General features: G+C 42.0%; 1 protein-coding gene across 8 annotated transcripts in view; it reads left to right on the top strand.

The window, feature by feature from the left end:
- WWP2 (WW domain containing E3 ubiquitin protein ligase 2) overlaps positions 1–19,892 on the top strand; it is a 176,815-nt gene that overhangs the window by 125,609 nt on the left and 31,314 nt on the right. For all 8 annotated transcript variants that reach the window (XM_055553490.1, XM_055553491.1, XM_055553493.1 and 5 more), the window contains one exon: positions 5,386–5,596. In XM_055553490.1, coding sequence (XP_055409465.1) covers positions 5,386–5,596 — 211 coding nt within the window. The remainder of the gene's footprint in view (positions 1–5,385; positions 5,597–19,892) is intronic.

Below are 19,892 nucleotides of genomic sequence, written 5' to 3' on the forward strand. Positions count from 1 at the left end.
AAGTGTACATTATATTTTAAGACATAATACTATTGTACACTTCATAGAGTATAGTATAATGTGCTGCTGCTGCTGCTAAGTCGCTTCAGTCGTGTCCGACTCTGTGCGACCCCACAGATGGCAGCCCACCAGGCTCCGCCGTCCCTGGGATTCTCCAGGCAAAAACACTAGAGTGGGTTGCCATTTCCTTCTCCAATGCATGAAAGTGAAAAGTCAAAGTGAAGTCACTCAGTAAGTGTCTGACGCTTCGTGACCCCATGGACTACAGCCTACCAGGCTCCTCCCTCCATGGGATTTTCCAGGCAAGAGTACTGGAGTGGGTTGCATTGCCTTCTCCATAGTATAGTGTAAATATAACTTATATGCCCTTGGCAAGCAATTATGTGACTTGCTTTATCATGATATTTGCTTTATTGTGGTAATCTGGAATCATACCTGCAATAACTCTGATGTATGTCTGTACATACACACACACACACAGTTTTTTTGAGAGCAGAGAGGATAAGCATTGATGCGTAAAGTTTCAATGCTAGGATATCTGGCTTTCATATTTTGTCTCCAATCCAAACTTGAGATAGCACAAAACTCTTAAACAGATGAATGACTCTGGTAAATCACAGGCTCTCGGATAGCTCTGTGCACAGACTCAGTCCTGGTGGGAACCTTTGTAACTAGATTTGCAGTTGCACAAATGGTCAGATCCAAATAGTATTGACTGGACAGTCTTTTCCACTGGCATGCCCCAAATCTTTTCCACTGGCATGCCCCAAGGCTCTGGTTTTATTCTTTTCCTGGTTGACAATTTCATCATAGTTTTTTAATAGGCAGTACATACATGTTGTCAACACTTTATACAAAAGTAAAAAAGCTTAAACAGTGTAAAGAAAGTCTCTTTCCTGTTCTCGTCCTCCAGCCTCCCCTTCCCTCCCCAGAGCAGTTCCTGTTCTGTTTCTTATAATTCTTTCTAATTTGAATATACAAGCATGTCCATATATATTATTTGAACGTATACACATAAATGTTAGCACAATATACCTGCTGTTCTTCACTTTCCCACTTAAATCATCTTAGAATTTTTTCCAAAAAACTTGAAACTGACTTGAAAATCTTTGCCCCTTCTGTCTCCTGTTAACCCCAGTTAAAGAAGGAAACAATTTTAGTTCCAATAAGAACAGTAATCACAGCAGATTGAAATGCTTTTTGTTGTTCAGTTGCTCAGTTGTGTCCGACTCTTTGTGACCCCATGGACGGCAGCACGCCAGGCTTCCCTGTCTATCGCCGTCTCCCAGAGCTTGCTCAAACTCATGTCCATTGCGTCAGTGATACCATCAAACCATCTCATGCTCTGTCAGCCCCTTCTCCTGCCTTCAATCTTTCCCAGCATGAATGAAATACTTGAAACATATTTAAATCCAAGAATTCATAATGATTTTTAAACAGAATAAAATTTCACTTTTTTGGGAGGATGTGAGAGTATCAGCTCATTCTTCTGAAAACTGGTAAATAAAAGGAAAGACCAACTATTTTCCTTCTTTTTCTTCACAAACTGAACCTTGAGGTAGCCAAATAGTTAAAAAAAAATACATTTATTGGTTTATTTTTGGCTGTGCTGGGTCTTCACTGCTCTACTTGCAGAGAGCAGGGGCTCCTCTCTAGTCGTGGTGCTTGGGCTTCTCGTTGCAGTGGCTTCTCTTGCTGCAAAGTGTGGACTCTAGCACGGGCAGGCTTCAGTAGTTGCAGCGTGCGGGTTTGTTGCCCTGTGGCATCACCAGGGATTGAATTGGTGTCCACTGCACAGCAAGGCAAGGCAATGGCACCCCACTCCAGTACTCTTGCTTGGAAAGTCCCATGGACGGAGGAGCCTGGTGGGCTGCAGTCCATGGGGTTGCGACGAGTCGGACACGACTGAACGACTTCCCTTTCACTTTTCACTTTCATGCATTGGAGAAGGAAATGGCAACCCACTCCAGTGTTCTTGCCTGGAGAATCCCAGGGATGGTGGAGCCTGGTGGACTGCCGTCTATGGGGTCGCACAGAGTCGGACACGACTGAAGCGACCTAGCAGCAGCAGCAGCAGCAGCACAGCAAGGTGGAGTCTTTTTTTTTTTTTTTTTTTTTAAGCAAGGTGGATTCTTAACCACCAGGGAAGTCCACCAAATAGTTGATAGGTGAAATTCCTCTTTAGAGGCATGATAGATTATTACTGTTTTGCAGTCCCTCACCAATTAGTGGATTCAGGCAATAATCATCAATGGCTGCTACCATTGCAGGAGAGACACCAGACATTCTGTGTCTCCTGATGGGAGTACTTCATATGTATGGGGTAATTTGTATTTCCTTCATTGTAAAGTGTCTCTGTGCATTTTTTTTTTCCTTGTTGATTTGTAGAAGCTTTTTTCATATCAAAGAAATTAGCCACTAGTCTGTAATATGAGTTGATAATGATCTTTCCAAGTTCATTGTTTTCTCTTTTAATTTTGCTTTTGCTTTTTTTTTTTTTTTGCCATTTCAATTAAAAATGAATATAGTTGAATTCATCAATCTTTTATGACTTTTAGATTTTGGGGGGTCATTTTGTTAATTAATTAATTTATTTTTGGCCATGTCTTATGGCTTGTGGGATCCAAGTTCCCTGACCAGTGGAAGCACAGAGTATGACTTTTATTGGTAGATTTTGTATGCTACCTTAAACACTCTTTTCTGCTTTGAGATTATAAAAGTATTCTCCTCTATGTTCTTTTAGTTCCTTCATGGTTTCCTCTTTATGTCAAAATCTCTGGTCTATCTGGAGTTGATTTTGATGCAAGGAGTGAAATAGGGATGTAACTCAGTTTTTGTCTAGTACACTAGCCACTTGCCGTAGTACAGTTTACTGAACAGTCTGTCTTTTCTGTAGGAATTTAAAATGTCACCTGTGTCATATACTGAATTACTTAATTCGAGTGTGTATTTAATTCTGTTTCTGAACTTTCTTGTTTATTTAATCGACATCTGTCTATTCATGTATCAGTGCACATTGTTTTAGCTGTTGTAACTTTATAGTATGTGTCAGCTAATACTTTGGAGAGCACCCCTGCCCCTACTTCCTCATACACGCAAGACTCTTCATGTCTAGAATGTTTATGGCTATTCTTCTGTGTTTAGTTTTCCTTATAAATTATTGAATAAATGTATTTGGTTCTCAAAAAAGTCAGGGTTTTTTAAATTGAAATTGAGTAAAATTTATATATTTTGTGTAAAGAGACTTGCCATCTGTTGTGTTTTACTAACTCAACCAAGATGCTGGGAATATAAGTAAAAATTCTTGCATTTATTTAGGGGAAACATCAGTTGCACAAAATAAAGTTGTTTATTAACTAATTTGCTCTGCATGTCAGACAATATTTAATATATTGGAGAGAAAGCAGATTATTTAAATTAATCACAGGTGGTTCCTAGGCTCTTTGCTGTTTGTTAGGATCAAGCTTGGCATCATATCATGTGAAGAAATTATAGTTTCAGCTGACAACCAATCTTACATCAGCTGACAGGATCATGTGGTTGCTTCCGAGTTATTATAATCCTGGGTCACATCAGAGGATGTGCAGAGAGGGAGAAGTAGTCTGTAGCAAGTGAGTGGTTCAGGCTCTGAAGGCAGACAGCAGGGGTGCGAATTAGGTGCCCTATGACCTTGGAAGTTTATTTAACCTTTTTGAGCTTCAGTTTCCTCAACTGTAAAATGGGCTTAAATGAGATCATTTAAAAGGCTTTGCACTTTGGTACATACTGGTGTTCTTTAAACATTGCTGTTATCATTTATATTGGAAATCTAACTCTGCTGGTCTGATATTATCTCATTTATTATGTTCAGTTTGTGATATCATTATTTAGAAATAAAGGCAATAGAAGATAACTAGAAAAGGGCAGCCAGGCCGTTAGAATAGGGCGTGACCTAGAGACATTAAAGAAATGGCAGGCCTTTCACTGGAACAGAGAAAGTGAATGAGAAACAGGGTGGCCAGATATTTATTCTGTATTCCTTGAGAGCGTGGGAATTAAAACCATCTAGTGGAATTCAGTTTAGCATAAGGAAAGTCTTTCTGGTAGCTACTTCTGTTCAACAGTGGAATGGCTCTTTGGACGAGAGGGGAGTTTGCGGGAGAATGGATACATGTATATGTATGGCTGAATCCTTTTGCTGTTCTATCAGCTACCTGAAACTATCACAGCATTGTTAATCAGCTATACCCCAATATAAATAAAAAGTTAAAGAAGCAATGGAATGGCTCTATAGTGAGTTGTTTCTTAGAAGAAATGTTCAATAAGGATCTGGATGGCCACTAGGAAACACCAAAAAGAGATTCTGAATTACCAAGATGAGGCTAAACCAAGGGGGTTTTCCTATGGAATTCTAGTGTAAATGTACATATATGTTAGTCGCTCAGTCGTGTCCAACTCAATGCGACCTCATGGACTGTAACCCGCCAGGCTCCTCTTGTCCATGGGATTCTCCTGGCAAGAATACTGGAGTGGATAACCATTCCCTCCTCCAGAGGATCTTCCTAACCCAGGGACTGAACCCAGGTCTCCTGCATCGTCAGGTGGATTCTTTACTGTCTGAGTCACCAGACAGTAAAGCCCAAATCACATATGTGGAAAATTCTTTGTATATTTATGGCTTATCCATTTTCAAAGAATTTTAAATGTTTCAGACCATGTTTGGTTCCTTTCTGAGTGAGAGGATATTGCAGTGCCTTGGGGTCCTTGTGAACATGAGTAATCATCAAAGACCTGGAGAAATGAGGAGACTCAGGAATCAGCTCATTTCACCTCTATCTTTGTCTGTTGTTCCCTTGGATGCCATCTTTTCTGTGTAGGCTGTTAATCTTTGCTCCTCACTTTGAGTATGTATCTTTAAAAGAACAAGCACGGTACTCAAAGTTTACTATCTCTTAGTGTGAATGGAGCTTTTTGAAAGAAGGTGATATTTATTTGTACCTAGCAGACAAGTGATAAGTTTAAAGAAAACCCTATAAACTTGACTTTGGCCTTGACTATGCTCCATGTATCACTAACACACTTCCCTGGTGCCTTACTTTTCCTGCTGCTTTTATTGCAATAAATGTAACCATAGTATGTTAGAAAATTTTAATAAAGTTATATAAAGGAGGTAATATTTAATAATCTATTTATTTCAGATCCATCTTCCATTTTTTTTTTTTTTTCTTGCAGGCTCTTACTGACTTACTGTCTTTTCCAGTATTATGTTCTGTAAAATCTTTTGCTGTCACCGGGTAACATGTGTGGTACCCTTGTAGGTTCTGTGTTATACCACTAAGTGAGAAACCTGGTAAATGTGAACACAATGCTGAGCTGATCTGTAAAATACCATTTATGTATTTTCAGTGAATGACGAACCCACTGCAACCACTGATCCCGAAGAACCCTCTGTGGTTGGTGTGGCATCCCCGCCTGTTGCAGTGTCCAGTGTGACCCCGAACCCCACCGCTGCGGCTATCCCTGCCACAGCCACGCCAGCCGAAGGGGAGGAGCCCAGCACTTCGGGCACTCAGCAGTTCCCTGCAGCCGCCCAGGCCCCCGATGCTCTGCCTGCTGGGTGAGTAGCCTTCTGTCCCACCACAGCAACCCCCCCCCGACCCCCTAGAAAAAAACCAACTGGGGCTCCTTCACCAGGGCAAAAACAACGTGGTTATTCATTACCTGGTGGCTAGCAGTCCCTGGGGAGGCTGCCATGCATAGGAGCGAAGAAGGTGTGGAAGGACTGCTTATTCTACATAAATCTTGAAAAAGACCTAAATCATCTGGGGCTGAATCAATGCTACCTTATACGGTGACTTGAAATGAACAGCTCGACTCAAAGAATGTGGCTTTTATGGAACAAGGAGCTCATTTTGCCCTCCAGTATCACTGGGTTTGCCCAGCTCCTGCCTAGAAAACAGCTTTTATCCCTTGCATTTTATCTCAATGGCCCATGGAAGACTTTAGGCCCTGAGTATTACTGTATGTTTTTCCATGGCTGGGGCTGATGTTAACGTGGACTCATAGTTTTCTTGCCCCACCTTTTGGTTCAGAATGAAATCTGATGCGAAAGGCCTTGGGTGATAGGAAGATGGCCCCCGTAGGCCAAAAGCGAGAGGAAATGAAGCGCAGGGACCTGGGAATCAAGTAGATCTGGATTTGAATCCTAACTTGACCCTTTATGACCTTGCCCAGGTGACTTACCATCTAGGTAAGGTAGAGGTGATAATCATGCATAACTACCTCCCCAGGAATTTGTTGTTGTTCAGTCACTCAGTCATGTCTGACTCTCTGTGACCCTGTGAACTGCAGCATGCCAGGCTTCCCTGTCCTTCACCATATCCTGGAGTTTTCTCAAACTCACGTCCATTGAGTCAGTGATGCTATCCAACCATCTCATCCTCTGCTGCCTGCTTCTGCTCCTGCCCTCAGTTTTTCCCATCATCAGGGTCTTTTCCAGTAAGTCAGCTCTTTGCATCAGATGGCCATGGTGTTGGAGCTTCAGCTTCAGCATCAGTCCTTCTAATGAATAGTCAGGATTGATTTCTTTAAGGGGCTCCAGTAAGACAGTGTATGTGAAGCCCTCACCCAATGGTGAGTGTTACACCTGGTGAATGATATTTTTGAAGTGGTTATGAAAGAATCATAGAAGAAGGGAATGGTTCTGAACTGGGAAACAGTCTTATCTCAGGGCTCCCAATCACTTGTCAGGGCCAATTCCATGCGGTGCCACCGCCCATCCTGGTTATCAGCTTGGAACCAGGGAAGCCCTTGTGATAAAAGGGAAGGATGGTATACTGATGTATAATACACCATACTGTTCTTCAGCCACTTTAGAAAACCCCATTGTCCAAACAAACAAAAAAATCCTAAATCTGAAGGCATTTGGGATTTTTACCACTTACATCTCGCATCCCTAGCATCTGGCACACAACTTACATTTCTTAACAAAACACATTGAACACATGAAAAATATCACAAATGGTTTTTAATCCCTCAGACCCATAGAGAATCAGGGGGTACTGAGAGGTGGCTCCAAAGTCTTCTGTGAAAATTTTCCTTTTGTGAAAAGATTTATAACTACTTGCTTGTGTGCAACTCCTTCCTACAGAGGTTTTTTTTTTTTTTTTTCCTCTTGTGTATGTGGTAAGGAATACTCGAAAGACCTTTGTTTGGTTTATAATTTGAAATCTGTATATAATTTGGGAGGAGCAGAGTGGGATCCTTTTGGCAGAGGGAGAGAAGATGGCCGCCCGGTGCCTCAGGAGCCTGTTTGCTTTCCGCTGAGCAAAGCCTGGAATGCGGGCTTCCCTCCCGTGTGTCAGTCACAGGCAATTAGGGCTACTGGCTCAAGGCGTCTTTATGTAGGGCGTGTGTGAGGGTTACTGTTCTCCTGGATTGGGCCCTTCCTGTTTCCAGGCAGCTGGAAAACTCCAGGCCCTGAAAACACTCTTTATTCTGAGTCTGGCGGTCAGAGCAGCTCAGAGAAGCTGGTTTTCCTACTTGGCCTCCCACCCCAACCAGAGGCTGAACTGCTTCTCTTGGGTAGAGTTTGAACAGCATCTTCTCCCTGGAGCGTTTAGAATGCGATGGTAGGTCTGAGGAGGCTGCTTCCCACTTGAACATGAGTGATGGTCCAGAGAAAGGCATTGAGACCCAGTCTTGGCCACCCAGAGGGGCTTCCAGGTGCCCACTGGGAGTTCTGGTACTTTGTGGGCTATCTCGGGGCCTGGCGATTGCCACTGGCAGTGCTGAGTGCATGGTGGTGAAGCTGGCAGGCTTTCAGTTCTCTGTTCTGTTATGGCAAGCCAGAAAGGGCACACTTTCCACCCCGAGCCTCCCAACTCACAGCCCTGCTGTCTCCACCCTAACAGCTTACTTACAAGTTTAGGAGATCCAGACAAGGTGGATCATCCTTCCCTTCTTGGTATCTTACATTCAGGAGTCAGGGGAACTACTTTTAACCTTTTAAATAAAATTCTGAACATAACGTTTCACCACCTAGAATCCCTCACTGGTTTCCTCTTGTCTTTAGGAGTCAGTTCTCAAATCCCTAATAAGACCTGATAAGCTCTGCAGGACAAGGCCTCATCTACCGCTCAAACCTTCCATGGAAGACACACTTTGCTTTGCTCTCTAAGCTCTACCCATAATGACTTATTTTAGTTTGACAAGTATAGCACCCTTTCTCTGGGTTGGGGACTGTCATGCTTGTTACCACTCTGAAACCTTCCTCACCATTTTGTCCGTTAATTTCTCTCCATCTTCAAGTCTCAGATTAATCAGCACTTGCTCTGGGAATCCTTTCTCAATCCCCAGTAGACAAGATCAGACCGCTCTGTGTATTGCAATTCTTCTCACATGCGTAATTGCGTGTTCTGCGTCCCTCTACCCAGCTGGACTGTAAATGCCAAGATGGCAAGGAGCCTGGCACAAAGTCAGCTCCCAAGACATACTTGTAGTGCATTAATGAACCAGTTTTTTGAGGATTCCCCACGTGGCTTAGTGGTAAAGAATCAGCCTGCCAATGCAGGAGACGCAGAAGACATGGGTTCCATCCCTGGATCGGGGAGATCCCCTGGAGGAGTCAATGGCAACCCACTTCAGTATTCTTGCCTGGAAAATCCCACGGACAGAGGAGCCTGGTGGGCTTCAGTTGGCGGGGTTGCAAAAGAGTTGGACATGCCTGAACGACTGAGCAACAGCAATGAATCAGTTTAAATGCCATATATATATATATTTTTTTTTTTTTTCCTCCACCTGGATGAATGTTTTCTGCTTCTTTGATGCCTCAAATAAAGAGGACCTATGACAGGAATTACATTTTCTTCCTAAGAGCAAGACCTTAATGGATCCCTCACTAGGTTGTCTGGCTTTGGGTTCACGTATGACTCTCACAGGGTCGGGCTGCTCCTTCCTGCTCACTAGGGGTCTTTATGCCTGGGGAACACTGCAGAGCATGTTTCCCCCTTTGTGTGGCCTTTGTGAGCCACGCTAGACTGCTTTTTTTGAGACATCCAGCCGACTCTGTCTCTTTCCAGCCGTACCTTCTCAACTTCTTCATCTTCACAGAGCAGTCAGGCACAGTTCACTTGGGGGTGCCAAGGGCTTATTTTTCCAGTTGCCACATGGCCTTTCTGAAACTTGCAGCAGATGCAACTGGTCATAAAGATGTCACATCCGCCTGTGTTTTAGTGACTGAAGGCCACCGAAACCTGGGCTGCCTCAATCCAAACAGAACACCCTTTCCTGTCTCCCGGTCTCTAAACCCTCCTCCTGCCTTCTGTACCTTTTAATTTAATTAGCAAGAAAGGAGCCAATTGGAAGGGCGTGGCGCTTTCAGGCTGCGAACGCCTGTCAAGGGAAGGGGTGCCAGCCAGGCTCGAGAGACGTGGTGAGATAGTGGCCTGGGCGAAGGGCAGTGGGGAGGGATGCCTGCTTTGATCAGCTGGCCCTGCATCTGGTTTTTATCAGCAGGGAGCCCACTTTGGGGACCAAATGCTCATTAACAGACCGTGTGTACATGGCTTAGATAAACTCCAAGCGCGTCCCGGGCCCCGCCGCTCGCCCAGGCCCTTGCGCACAGAGGCGCATTATTCCAGCCTGGCAGCCCGCGCTGCGCTGTGGTTCCTTACATAAGGGAGGCCGTTGTGTTTGGACTCTGCCGGCTTACCTCAGCGCTGCCATTTCACACCATCCCTCTCCTCCCGCAGTCATTGGCTGCCCCGGCTGTTTCCTGCCTCAGAGGAGAATTAGTTGAGGAGGGTGTACTTTGGATCTGTTGGATTTGCCATCTCCCCCTACCCCCAGGTCCAATTCTGCAGAGCTAGAGGTCCTTTCTCCAGGTGGTCCTTGACACACTATCAAGGGTGACAACCTGGTAAGAGTTCTTTGATGTTTTCTTCCTGGAGACACTTTAAGAGACATTGGAATTTGCAGCTTCTCTGCTAAGTTATAAACCAGCTGCTCCCATTGAATTTCATTCCAAACTCAATTTTGTCGCTAGCCAAAGATCCTTACCCAAGGAGTTTTAAAACAGTGCTTTTCAAACTGTCTGTGAAAAACTAGTCCTTTTTTTCCCCCACTGTTATTGTTTGTTTTAATTTTTTTTCAGTCTCTTATGAACTCTTACTTTGGTCCTCTATTTAATGAAACAGATCTACAGATCATGTATTTGGATGTTGTGGCAATGTCAAATTGGTACAAAAGTTTCTAAAAGCCTACCAACTTCTGAACTTTTCTGGTCACTGAACAGTAACAGTGTGAGCCATGGACCATAGTTTGAGTAGCAAAGGATTAAAGGATTATACTGGAGAATCTGTGCCTTTGTGCTAAGTAGTATGGTTTAGTTCTTGACTCTGCAAGGATTATTACATGCTTAGGTAATGCCAGATAGTACATGTTACTGGCTTCCTCCTCCTCATCTCAGAATGAAATCCTTGTTTCCAAAGATCCTACTGTGTCAGGGCTGGCCCATGAGAAGTTCTTGCCCTGTTCTATGTATGTCTTCGTGTGTAACTAGGAATTTTCATTTTACTACTCTTTCTTGAGAGCTCCTCAGGAGCTGGTGTTGCTGTGTCCCCCATTTCTGTGTTCCCAGCGCCGAGCATAGTACTTGGCTTCTAGAGAGATGGAGTGAGAAGTGGTTGTTGAAAGACTAGATAGGTATTTTCATTCTCAATAGCTGTTACAATTTTTTATAGTTTTTTTTTTTTAAAAATTGGGAAAATAGAAGAAACAGAACAACACTGACAGACACCCACCTAGATATAACTATTGGCACATTTCACGCACCTTGTATCTATTTTTGCCTGATCATTAGCAATAGTTAACACATGTTAAATGCTTCCAGCGTTCTGGGAGTGCTAGGTTTCATAGGTGGGTTATTTCAGTCTTCATGGCACTCTGTAGTAGCTGCTATGCTACTTTTATCCTTATTTTGCAAATGAGGAAACTTTAAGTGGTTTGCCCAAGACCACATGTACAGACATGTACATGTAAACATTAAACACAAATCTACCAAAATTTAATAATCTTAGGGCATGTGCTTTTAAATTTTATTGTTTTAATTGTAAAATATTTTAAGCATGCAAATAAGAATAGAAAGTAATATAAGAAATACCTGTGGGCTCCCCAACTCAGTCTTATCAAACTTTAGCATTATGCTGCATTTAGTATAAACCTCCTCCTCCTTACCTTGATTTTTAACCTCTTTATGAAGGAGACATTATAAATAAAGTTGAAAGTCCCTGTGAATGCCTCCTCGATCCCATTCCCTATATACAGAGATACATGGAACTGGGGACATTCATTTAAACTGCTCTATGGTATTCTGTTGTATGAATAGGTATAATTTTATTTGTTATAATTAAAATTTATATTTACCATGTATGTGATAGATATATAAATATAAAATAACATTTTATGTTTGTGTTTGTTTATGTTATAATTACCTCTCTGCCTTTATTAACAGTGCTACAATGAAGTGTTTTCTGTGCATGCCTTTTTGTGTGCATGTTTGTTTCTTTAGGGCAAGCACTCAAACTGGAATTTCTTCTTTGTAGGAGGATGAAGGTTTTTGCTTTTAGTAGATGCTGTCAAATTGCGTTTTGAGTCAGTTCACCAATTCACACTCCCATGAGCATATATAAGCATTCCTGCTAAAGCAAAATTGTCAGATAGTTTTCACTTTGGCCAGTCTGAGGGATGTGAATGGGGTGTCTCGTGCTGGTTTACTTTGAATTTTCTTCCTTATCCTTGAGATTAAACCGCTTTTTATATTTTTAAAAAATTTGGCTTTTGAGTTTCTTTTCTTGTGAATTGTCTGTTCATGTATTCCTGTCAATTTTTCTGTTTGGCTATCTGTTGTTATAATCTGCAGGATTTCTTAATATGTGCTGGGTACCAGTTGCCTCTCAGTTATGTGCATTGCAAATATTTTCTGTGGCTTGTCTTTAAACATTTTTGTGTTGCTTTTTATTGTATAGGAGTTCAGATTTTAAGTAGTCAAGTTTGTTCATCTTTTTCACGTGCCTTTTGTGTCTTGTCTGAAATACTTCCTTACTCTGATTATGCAAAAATTTTACATGCATACATGACTCCCCCTGACCCCCATGTTTTGTAGATTCTGATATGTACGTTATTTCACATTTAATTTCTTTAAAATCAAGGTGTGATTTACAAGCATTAGAATGTTATAGTTTAATTGACAGTTTTTGTTTTTTTTTTTTCCTTTCTTGGTGATATGTTAAAAATCTTATAATTGGTGGCATTTTAGATTTAATGAACAATAGTGTATTTTTATTGGAGAAGGAAATGGCAACCCACTCCAGTGTTCTTGCCTGGAGAATCCCAGGGATGGAAGAGCCTGGTAGGCTGCTGTCTCTGGGGTCTCACAGAGTCGGACACGACTGAAGTGACTTAGCAGCAGCAGCGGCCGTGTACTTTTATAATTTTTAAACAAAATTTTGTTTATCTTATGCATGTTATTTTTTCCACTCAGCATATTGTAAATAATATTTTAAATGACTGAATATTCATTATAGAATTAACATAATTTACTAATTTTCCATTTTAAAGCATTTAGGTTTTTTCCAGTTTTTCTGTAACATGTTACAACATACTGTGACAGATACACTTACAGCTAAATCTTTGACACATAATTATTTCCTTAGGCTATATCTTCAAAGTAGAATTGCTGAATTAAAGGATGTTCATGTAGGAGAAGTTTTTAACCAAGTTGCAAAACTGCCCTTGGGAGCATATATATCCATTTTTGCTCCTATCAACTATGTCTTTTAAACACTTAAATTTTTTTTTAATTTAATTTTTTTTGGCCATGCTATGCAGCCTGTAGGATCCTAGTTCCTTAGCCAGGAATTGAAGCGGCTCCCCCTGCATTGGAAGCATGGAGTCCTAATGAATGGACCACGAGGAAGTCCCCCACCAACTTTTTTTTTTACTGGAGAATAATTGTTTTGCATTGTTGTGGTGGTCTCTGCTTCCATAAAGTCGAATCAGTCATAATGATATATCTCTCTCCTCTCTCTTGAGTCCCCTTACCCCCCACCCCCTCCATTCTACCCTTCTAGGTCATCACAGCACTGGGCAGGGCTTCCTGTGTTATAAGCCGCTTCCAGATAGTTACCTGGTTTACACAATAGTGGATATATGTCAGTGCTACTTTCTCAATGTGTCCTACACTCTCCAACAATTTTTAAAAAATGATTTTATTTATTTATTTTTGTCTGTACTGGGTCTTCACTGCTGTTTGAGCTTTTCTCTAGCTGTGGTGAGTGGGGGCTACTTTCTAGTTGCTGTACGTGGGCTTCTCATTGCAGTGGCTTCTCCTGATGCGGAACACAGGCTCTCGGGCATGGGGGCTTCGGTGGTCGCAGCATGTAGGCTCAGTAGTTGTGCCGCCTGGGCTTTGGAGCACAGGCTCAATAGTTGTGACCCATGGGCTTAGTTGCTCCATGGCAAGTGGAATCTTCCCGGATCGGGGATTGAACCCTTGTCTCCTGCGTTGGCAGGTGGATTCTTTACCACTGAACTACCATGGAAGCCCTCTTCAACTATTTTTTAAGAGTGACTATTTCCCTACATTACCAAACTTATCTACAATTTTTAAAATCTTCAAATTTGATTTTAAAAAAAGTTTTTATTTTTTTAGTAGACACCATCTCTAGGACTTGTCTTGCATCTCTGTGAAAGCATATCTTTTAATGTTGTCATCTTCCATTGAAGGGCTGTGTGGACTTCTCCAAGTCAAAAAAAAAAAAAAAGGGATGGTTGAAAAAGGAGGAGAAAAACAGACCTTAATTCAGAGTCCTCAGTAGCTACTACTGTGCCCCACTATGCTTAGAGGGCATAAAGTGCTGGTTGTTGATAGTTTTAAAAAGGGGGTTAGTGTGCTTGGATTTAAAGGAAAGCTCAGTGTTTCAAGAAGGGTTCTGGGGGGAAAGTCTGAGTTTAACATACTTCTTACCCAGTTTATAGAGGACCTCCTGAAGCAATGAAAACAGTGGCAAGGAGATGTGTTCCACTGCACACAGATTTTTGATTCATAAAACAGTCTGACAGTGTCCCTACAGAGGAAATAAATCTTATGGTTCACCCAGGAAGTGGCCAGAGCTTGGGGAATAAATGGGATTTGGTTCAGAGTTAAAATTTATTATAGGATCATAACGTAAGAAAATATGAATTTCCCGTAATGTTTGCCTGAGGGAAGTTGAATCTCTACATAGGTAGCTTTAAGAATACCTGAATACTTTCAGTATATTTTTCTGAAGTTTAGTTTGTGTCTAAGTAAACCAGCAAGGCATCTTTTGTTTACTGGTACCTAAGTATTCTGGTAGGACTTTGCTGATGAAGAGAGTGTATTTTGAATGAGAGTCAGCTTCACTAATGCCCAGTGCTTGTGTTAATAAAATTTATTAACAAATTATAAAAAATACAAGTTTATAATGCTCTTAGTAAGAATTTGTGATTCATCTCTGATCTTAAACCAAAATACTTGGACTGTCAGATTTAAATTCCTTCTCAATTTAATTTGACTCTTGGTGAAACTGTGATTCTGTCCAAACTTACGGGAATCTGACCAAGATGTGTGTTAATCAGGATGGTTGAATATACACTGTAACGGCAAGTAACTGAGAACTGATTTCCTGAAGACCTTTTAGGAAACTTTCCACAAGAAAATGTGGTTCAGGTAACCAGACAATTTCCTTTCAGATAACATAGAAATGATTGCATGCCATCCTAATAATGAAATTGAGATTTTCTGCCTTTACCTTTTCAATAATGATGGTGGTTTGGCGCAGAACTGGGGCATGGAAGAGATACAACTTGTTATTAATACCAAACACAAGGTCGTGTGTTTGATGCACAGTGAGGCCAGACAATACCTAAATGTTGTGGTTTGGAGGGCAGAGAAAGGTTTATTGCAGAACTGTACAGAAGATGGGTGGCTTGTGCCCCCTAAAATCCCAAACTCCCCAGAGGGTTTCAGCAAAGCACTTCCAAAGGCAAGGTGAGGAAAGGACGTGGTTAGTTGTTGCAGACTTCTTGGTGTTGGAATCCTTTGTTCTTGCAGCTGTCCACATAGGTCAGGTCACGATGTTCCTATAAACCTCCAACAAGACAAATATTATTCTCTGTTCTGGAACTTTTTATATGAATGGACTCTTAAAGGTTGGAACCTTGAGAATGGGCTATCCTGTATATTTCAGACTATATGTAACATTCTTTTACAATAGGTGCAGAGCCAACATGACTAAGCACACAAAGTTTAAAGCAAGAGAAACAGATCTAATATGGAATCAGATGTGTTCTTCCCTATTACAAACTGAATAAAGGACAGTTAAAATCCATAGGAGCAAAGGGAATCTAGGTTTTTTAAAAAAGTACAGAGATTAATTGAAACTGAAGACTGTTTTTTAAGTCCTTTCAAATAGAAAGACCCTGTGTAGTCCATGGTCCAACTGAATGTTACGCATTGAAGGCCAAGGAGCAATGTGTTGGGAAGGGACCTGAATCGAGCTTGGGCTTTTGAACACTGTTTCTGAGAGCATCAAAGGAAGCTATTCAGTGGGAGAGGATGTGACCCACGTGACCAGGATGCAGTATCGAGACCCATGGGTAGTTTCATTGAAAAGCCTTTTAATCTCAGCATGAAGAAGATGCTTATAAGGTTCAGAAACCTAACCCCTGCCAGGGATGCACTGATGAAAGGTTGCTGCCAGTATCACTTTCTTGGCATGGGGAGACCAAACCAAGACAGTCAGAAGGCTTAATCTATGTGGGTCAGCAGCTACAGAGGGGAGAGGAGAATCGGGAGGCTCATTTGATTGACGATAGAATCGACCGACTCTGCCACAGGAATGGAGGGGAGGGATTTGTATGAATTCTGAGGAGCCGTGCAGGTAGGGAGGAGTTGAGAGTTCTCTAGGAAGAGCAGCTAGGCCAGGTCACAGATCAGGGAGGACCCACATGGACATTTAATCCGAGCAGGAGTCCAATTTTAAAAGGAAGAATGTAGATATCAAAAAAAAAAAAAAAAGAAAAAGAAAGGTAATGGAAGAAAGGTCTTATTCCTCTTGGTAAGTATTTTTCTAGCTAAGCCAATTGAGAGGGTTCATAGAAGGACACTGAGATTCACCGGGCAATAATAGTGCCTGAAAGAGAGCCTTTCATTTCTAAGGATCAACTGGGATCAAAGACAGGATAGACAGGTCTTGTCTAGGCTTGGGAGGAGCAGCCATAACTCTTGAATATAAGCAAAGAGGACTTCACGCCGATTTCCTTCCTGACAGTGCAGGAAGACCACTGTGTCAATTAAAGGCATTTACTTCATGGAATTTTAAGAACTGTCCCTTCTTCATATGAAAATAGTAGTCAGAGTATAATAAAACCAAAGTTCTCTCCTTGCCTCACATGAAATAGAAAAGAAGCCAGAAGTTGAGACCACTTACGAGATGAAAGTTATAACAAAAGAATTGTTGAAATAAAGAAAAATGTGTTTTAGCACCTTTTCTCTCCAACTACAACACCACGTATTTTGTCTTTATTCAAGGGAAGCCCCACCTGCCTATTATGGTCAGTTTTCCAAACAGTGACTGCAAAATGAGCAAAGTTGTTTTATTGGGGCTTTTGTGCCACGAAATTGCCAAGGACAGGAAGGATAGAGCTAATTTCTTAGGAAATGCTGAGGAATTCTCGGCTCCTTAAATCTTTATTAGGAGCAAATGTTACGAAAGAGTGGTTTACTACCCTTGCCTTGAGGAGCTTCCATATTTCAGTACTTATCCTTAAGCCAAATATCTTTCTCAAGACTTTCTTTATTTCCAAATTCAGATGAACAAAGAGAGTATCAAATTTGCTGCTTGATTACCAAGCAGACAGGAAGAATTTGAAGAGGTGGTGTGAAATCATTCTGTTAGCCTCCTTTGTGGCTGAAAAGTCCCTACTTGATCCCCAGAGATGGGACACTAGCCTCTTGAAACTTGCAATATCTGTTACTCTTTTATCTTTAATTCAAAAGGGCATTGAGAGGGAGAAGAGCTTTAACTTCGCCCTGTGTGTCTTTTCACCTGATCACTTTTGCGAGAAGATTCTCCCCACTGCTTCTTCTTCTTTTTTTTTTTTTTTTTTTTAATTTGGCTATGCCGGGTCTTAGTTGCAGCACTCAGGGTCTATATTTACGGCATGGGGGATCTTTTAGTTCTGGCCTTTTAATAAAATACCAACTAAAGTGCATAGATCTTCCTTTTGCCAGAGCAGGGAGGAGCCAGGGCACTTGGGCCAGGTTACCAGTAACCGCTTCAGCCAGAAGCTGGAGTGGGAACATATAATATAGTGTTAGTCACTCAGTCATGTCCAACTCTTTGCAACCCCGTGGACTGTAGCTCACCAGGCTCTTCTGTCCTTGGGTTTTCTCCAGGCAAGAATACTGGAGTGGGTTGCCATTCCCTTCTCCAGGGCATCTTCCTGACCTGGGGATCAAACCTGGGTCTCCTGCTTTACAGGCAGATTCTTTACCATCTGAGCTACAGGGAAGCCCCAGGGAGCGGGAATACCCAGGAGAACAAGTGTCCTTGAGGGCATTTTAATCGTGTTTGTAGTACTCTGGTCCTCAAACCAGTAGTGGATCCCTTTTGAGAGGAGGGAATGTGGAACAAGCAGACCTCAGTGCTCCCGGGGGAAGCCTCCTAATGGTGCAAAGTGTGTAGCCTCTTCCTATAGATGATATCTGAGCAGGGGTTTCTAATTAAAAATGGAGCCTAGAAATGAATGAGGTGGATTTACTGTAATGTCTCCCCAGTCGTCATGATCCTGCAGGGCTCCCTACCTAGACTCCTGTGCTAGGGAGAGCTGTTCACGTTGGGGTGGGTGGAAGAAAGGCACCCGGCACCTTGTCTGCTGGGTTGTGGGTTCCATATAAGTTCCACTTGCCCTTCCTTTCTTCCTTTCAGGGGTCCATGGTAAAACTCATAGGCTAGAGAGTCTGAGCTGAGTTTTATTTAGCCCCTCTGAGCCTCGCTTTCTTTGATCATGAAGGCATGTCCCACCTTAAAGGATGGAGGCAGGACTGGATGAGGTAAAACAGGAGCCTGCAACTCATTGTGGATGCTCTGTGGGTGATGATTACCCCTTCCCATTTTTGCCTTGGAAACCTTGCATGTATCTCTATCTGAATTAGCCTCTGAGAGGCTCATCAGTGGTGTCCATTGATCAGATGTGAGAAACAGTATCAAATAAAGCTCATATCTATTTGAGTAGATACAGCAGGCTTAGTGATAGAAGTTAGGACATTTGTTTCAGTATACAGTCAACTCTGCTATAACGTATGTGTTCCTAGAAATCACCGCTGCCAAATCATGCAACAAAAACCACAGGGTTTATGGGAAGAAATGGGTTAAGGACACAACAGACAAAAATTTGTCAGTGACACACACACAAACAAGAATGTAATAACATAGTAGCACAGTTTTACACATGTTAAAGGGTTGAGATGATAATACTACAATAAAGATGCAGGATTCCACGAGAAGACCTGCAGTTTGCTTGTGGAAGCAGATGCCTGAGGATTAGAGCTTGTTGAGTGTTGTCTTAAAGTGGTACAAGGAGGGTTTTCTGAACTCAGACAGGAGTTGTAACACCAGATGTGGGTGAGTATGATATGTAACACGCTCCAAAGTGAGGTAGCCGGTAGATGTGTGTGGTTTTTTGTGTTCCTACAATACTGGGTTCAGCCCGGGGAAGTCTTCTGTGTTCATAGTATGGTTAGAAGACAAATACATGCACAGCAAACGCAAAATTCACATCATGCTCACGTTCCCTTAAGTATCAAATCACATTGGCATAGACCTATGTCTTTAAAATATGCATTTCAGCAGAACTGACTGTACTAGCTTCCTGGTAAAGTCCACCTTCCTCTTGAAAGTGCCCAAAAGTAGAAGTAGATAAAATCCGTGTGAAACATAAAGACGAAGGGACCATTCGCATCCTTTATAAAATGGTAATCATTTTATAAACAAAGATAAATCTTTGCATCCCTTATATGTTGGTTACTATATTCTGGGTCAGTGGAGTTACTGTCAGACTGTGTTGAGTGTGGGAATAACAGGAGTATGGGGATGGGTGGTCCTTTTCTCTGTTTTGTAGTGATTTTGCCTTTGGATCCACTGTTTGGATCATCTGCTACCTTGTCTTTCTGCCATTGGCACAGATGAGCCACCCTTAGCACCCACACACAGAGACAGGGGTGGAAAAGCCAATAAATAGCAGTTTGCTGTGTTTCTTGGTTCATCCAGATCTCTTTTAAAGACCCTCTGTAAATGAGTCCTGTATCTTAAAAAGAAATGTGATCTTGAATATATATGATGCTAGGAGAACAAGGGGAATTGTATAATTTGTGACGTTAAGAGGTAACAGGTTGCAAGGGTTGGAGAGTCCATGGGTGAACTTTAGGTGTGGGGGTCTGTGAATCCCAGAAACTGCACACATTTTTGTTGGTAAGTGCATGGAGAGAAAGAGTCTTCAGCTTTCATTACCTCCCTAAAAGGACCTTTGGTCTCCAAATGGCCAGTAAACAGTGATTTGGAAAAATCCATGGGAATGTAGATTCATAGTGGTTATGTAGGGGAATTTAGCACTAACTGTGGGATATCTAATAACCTTGAGTCCATAAAGGGGAGTTCTCGTAGTTTTCTCTAGAAGCAGGCATGGGTCCCATTATCAGGGATGGCATGGAGCTGGTCTGACCAGTGGGTTGGTTTTGCATGTTGTCTTTGATGTTTTCTGTCAAATTAGCCACATCAGTAGTGAAGGACCCCATTGAACCAGGACTTATGCCTTTCACCAGCATGTCTCAT

Source organism: Bubalus kerabau, chromosome 17 (genome assembly GCF_029407905.1).
Source record: "Bubalus kerabau isolate K-KA32 ecotype Philippines breed swamp buffalo chromosome 17, PCC_UOA_SB_1v2, whole genome shotgun sequence".
Classification (NCBI taxonomy): domain Eukaryota; kingdom Metazoa; phylum Chordata; class Mammalia; order Artiodactyla; family Bovidae; genus Bubalus; species Bubalus kerabau.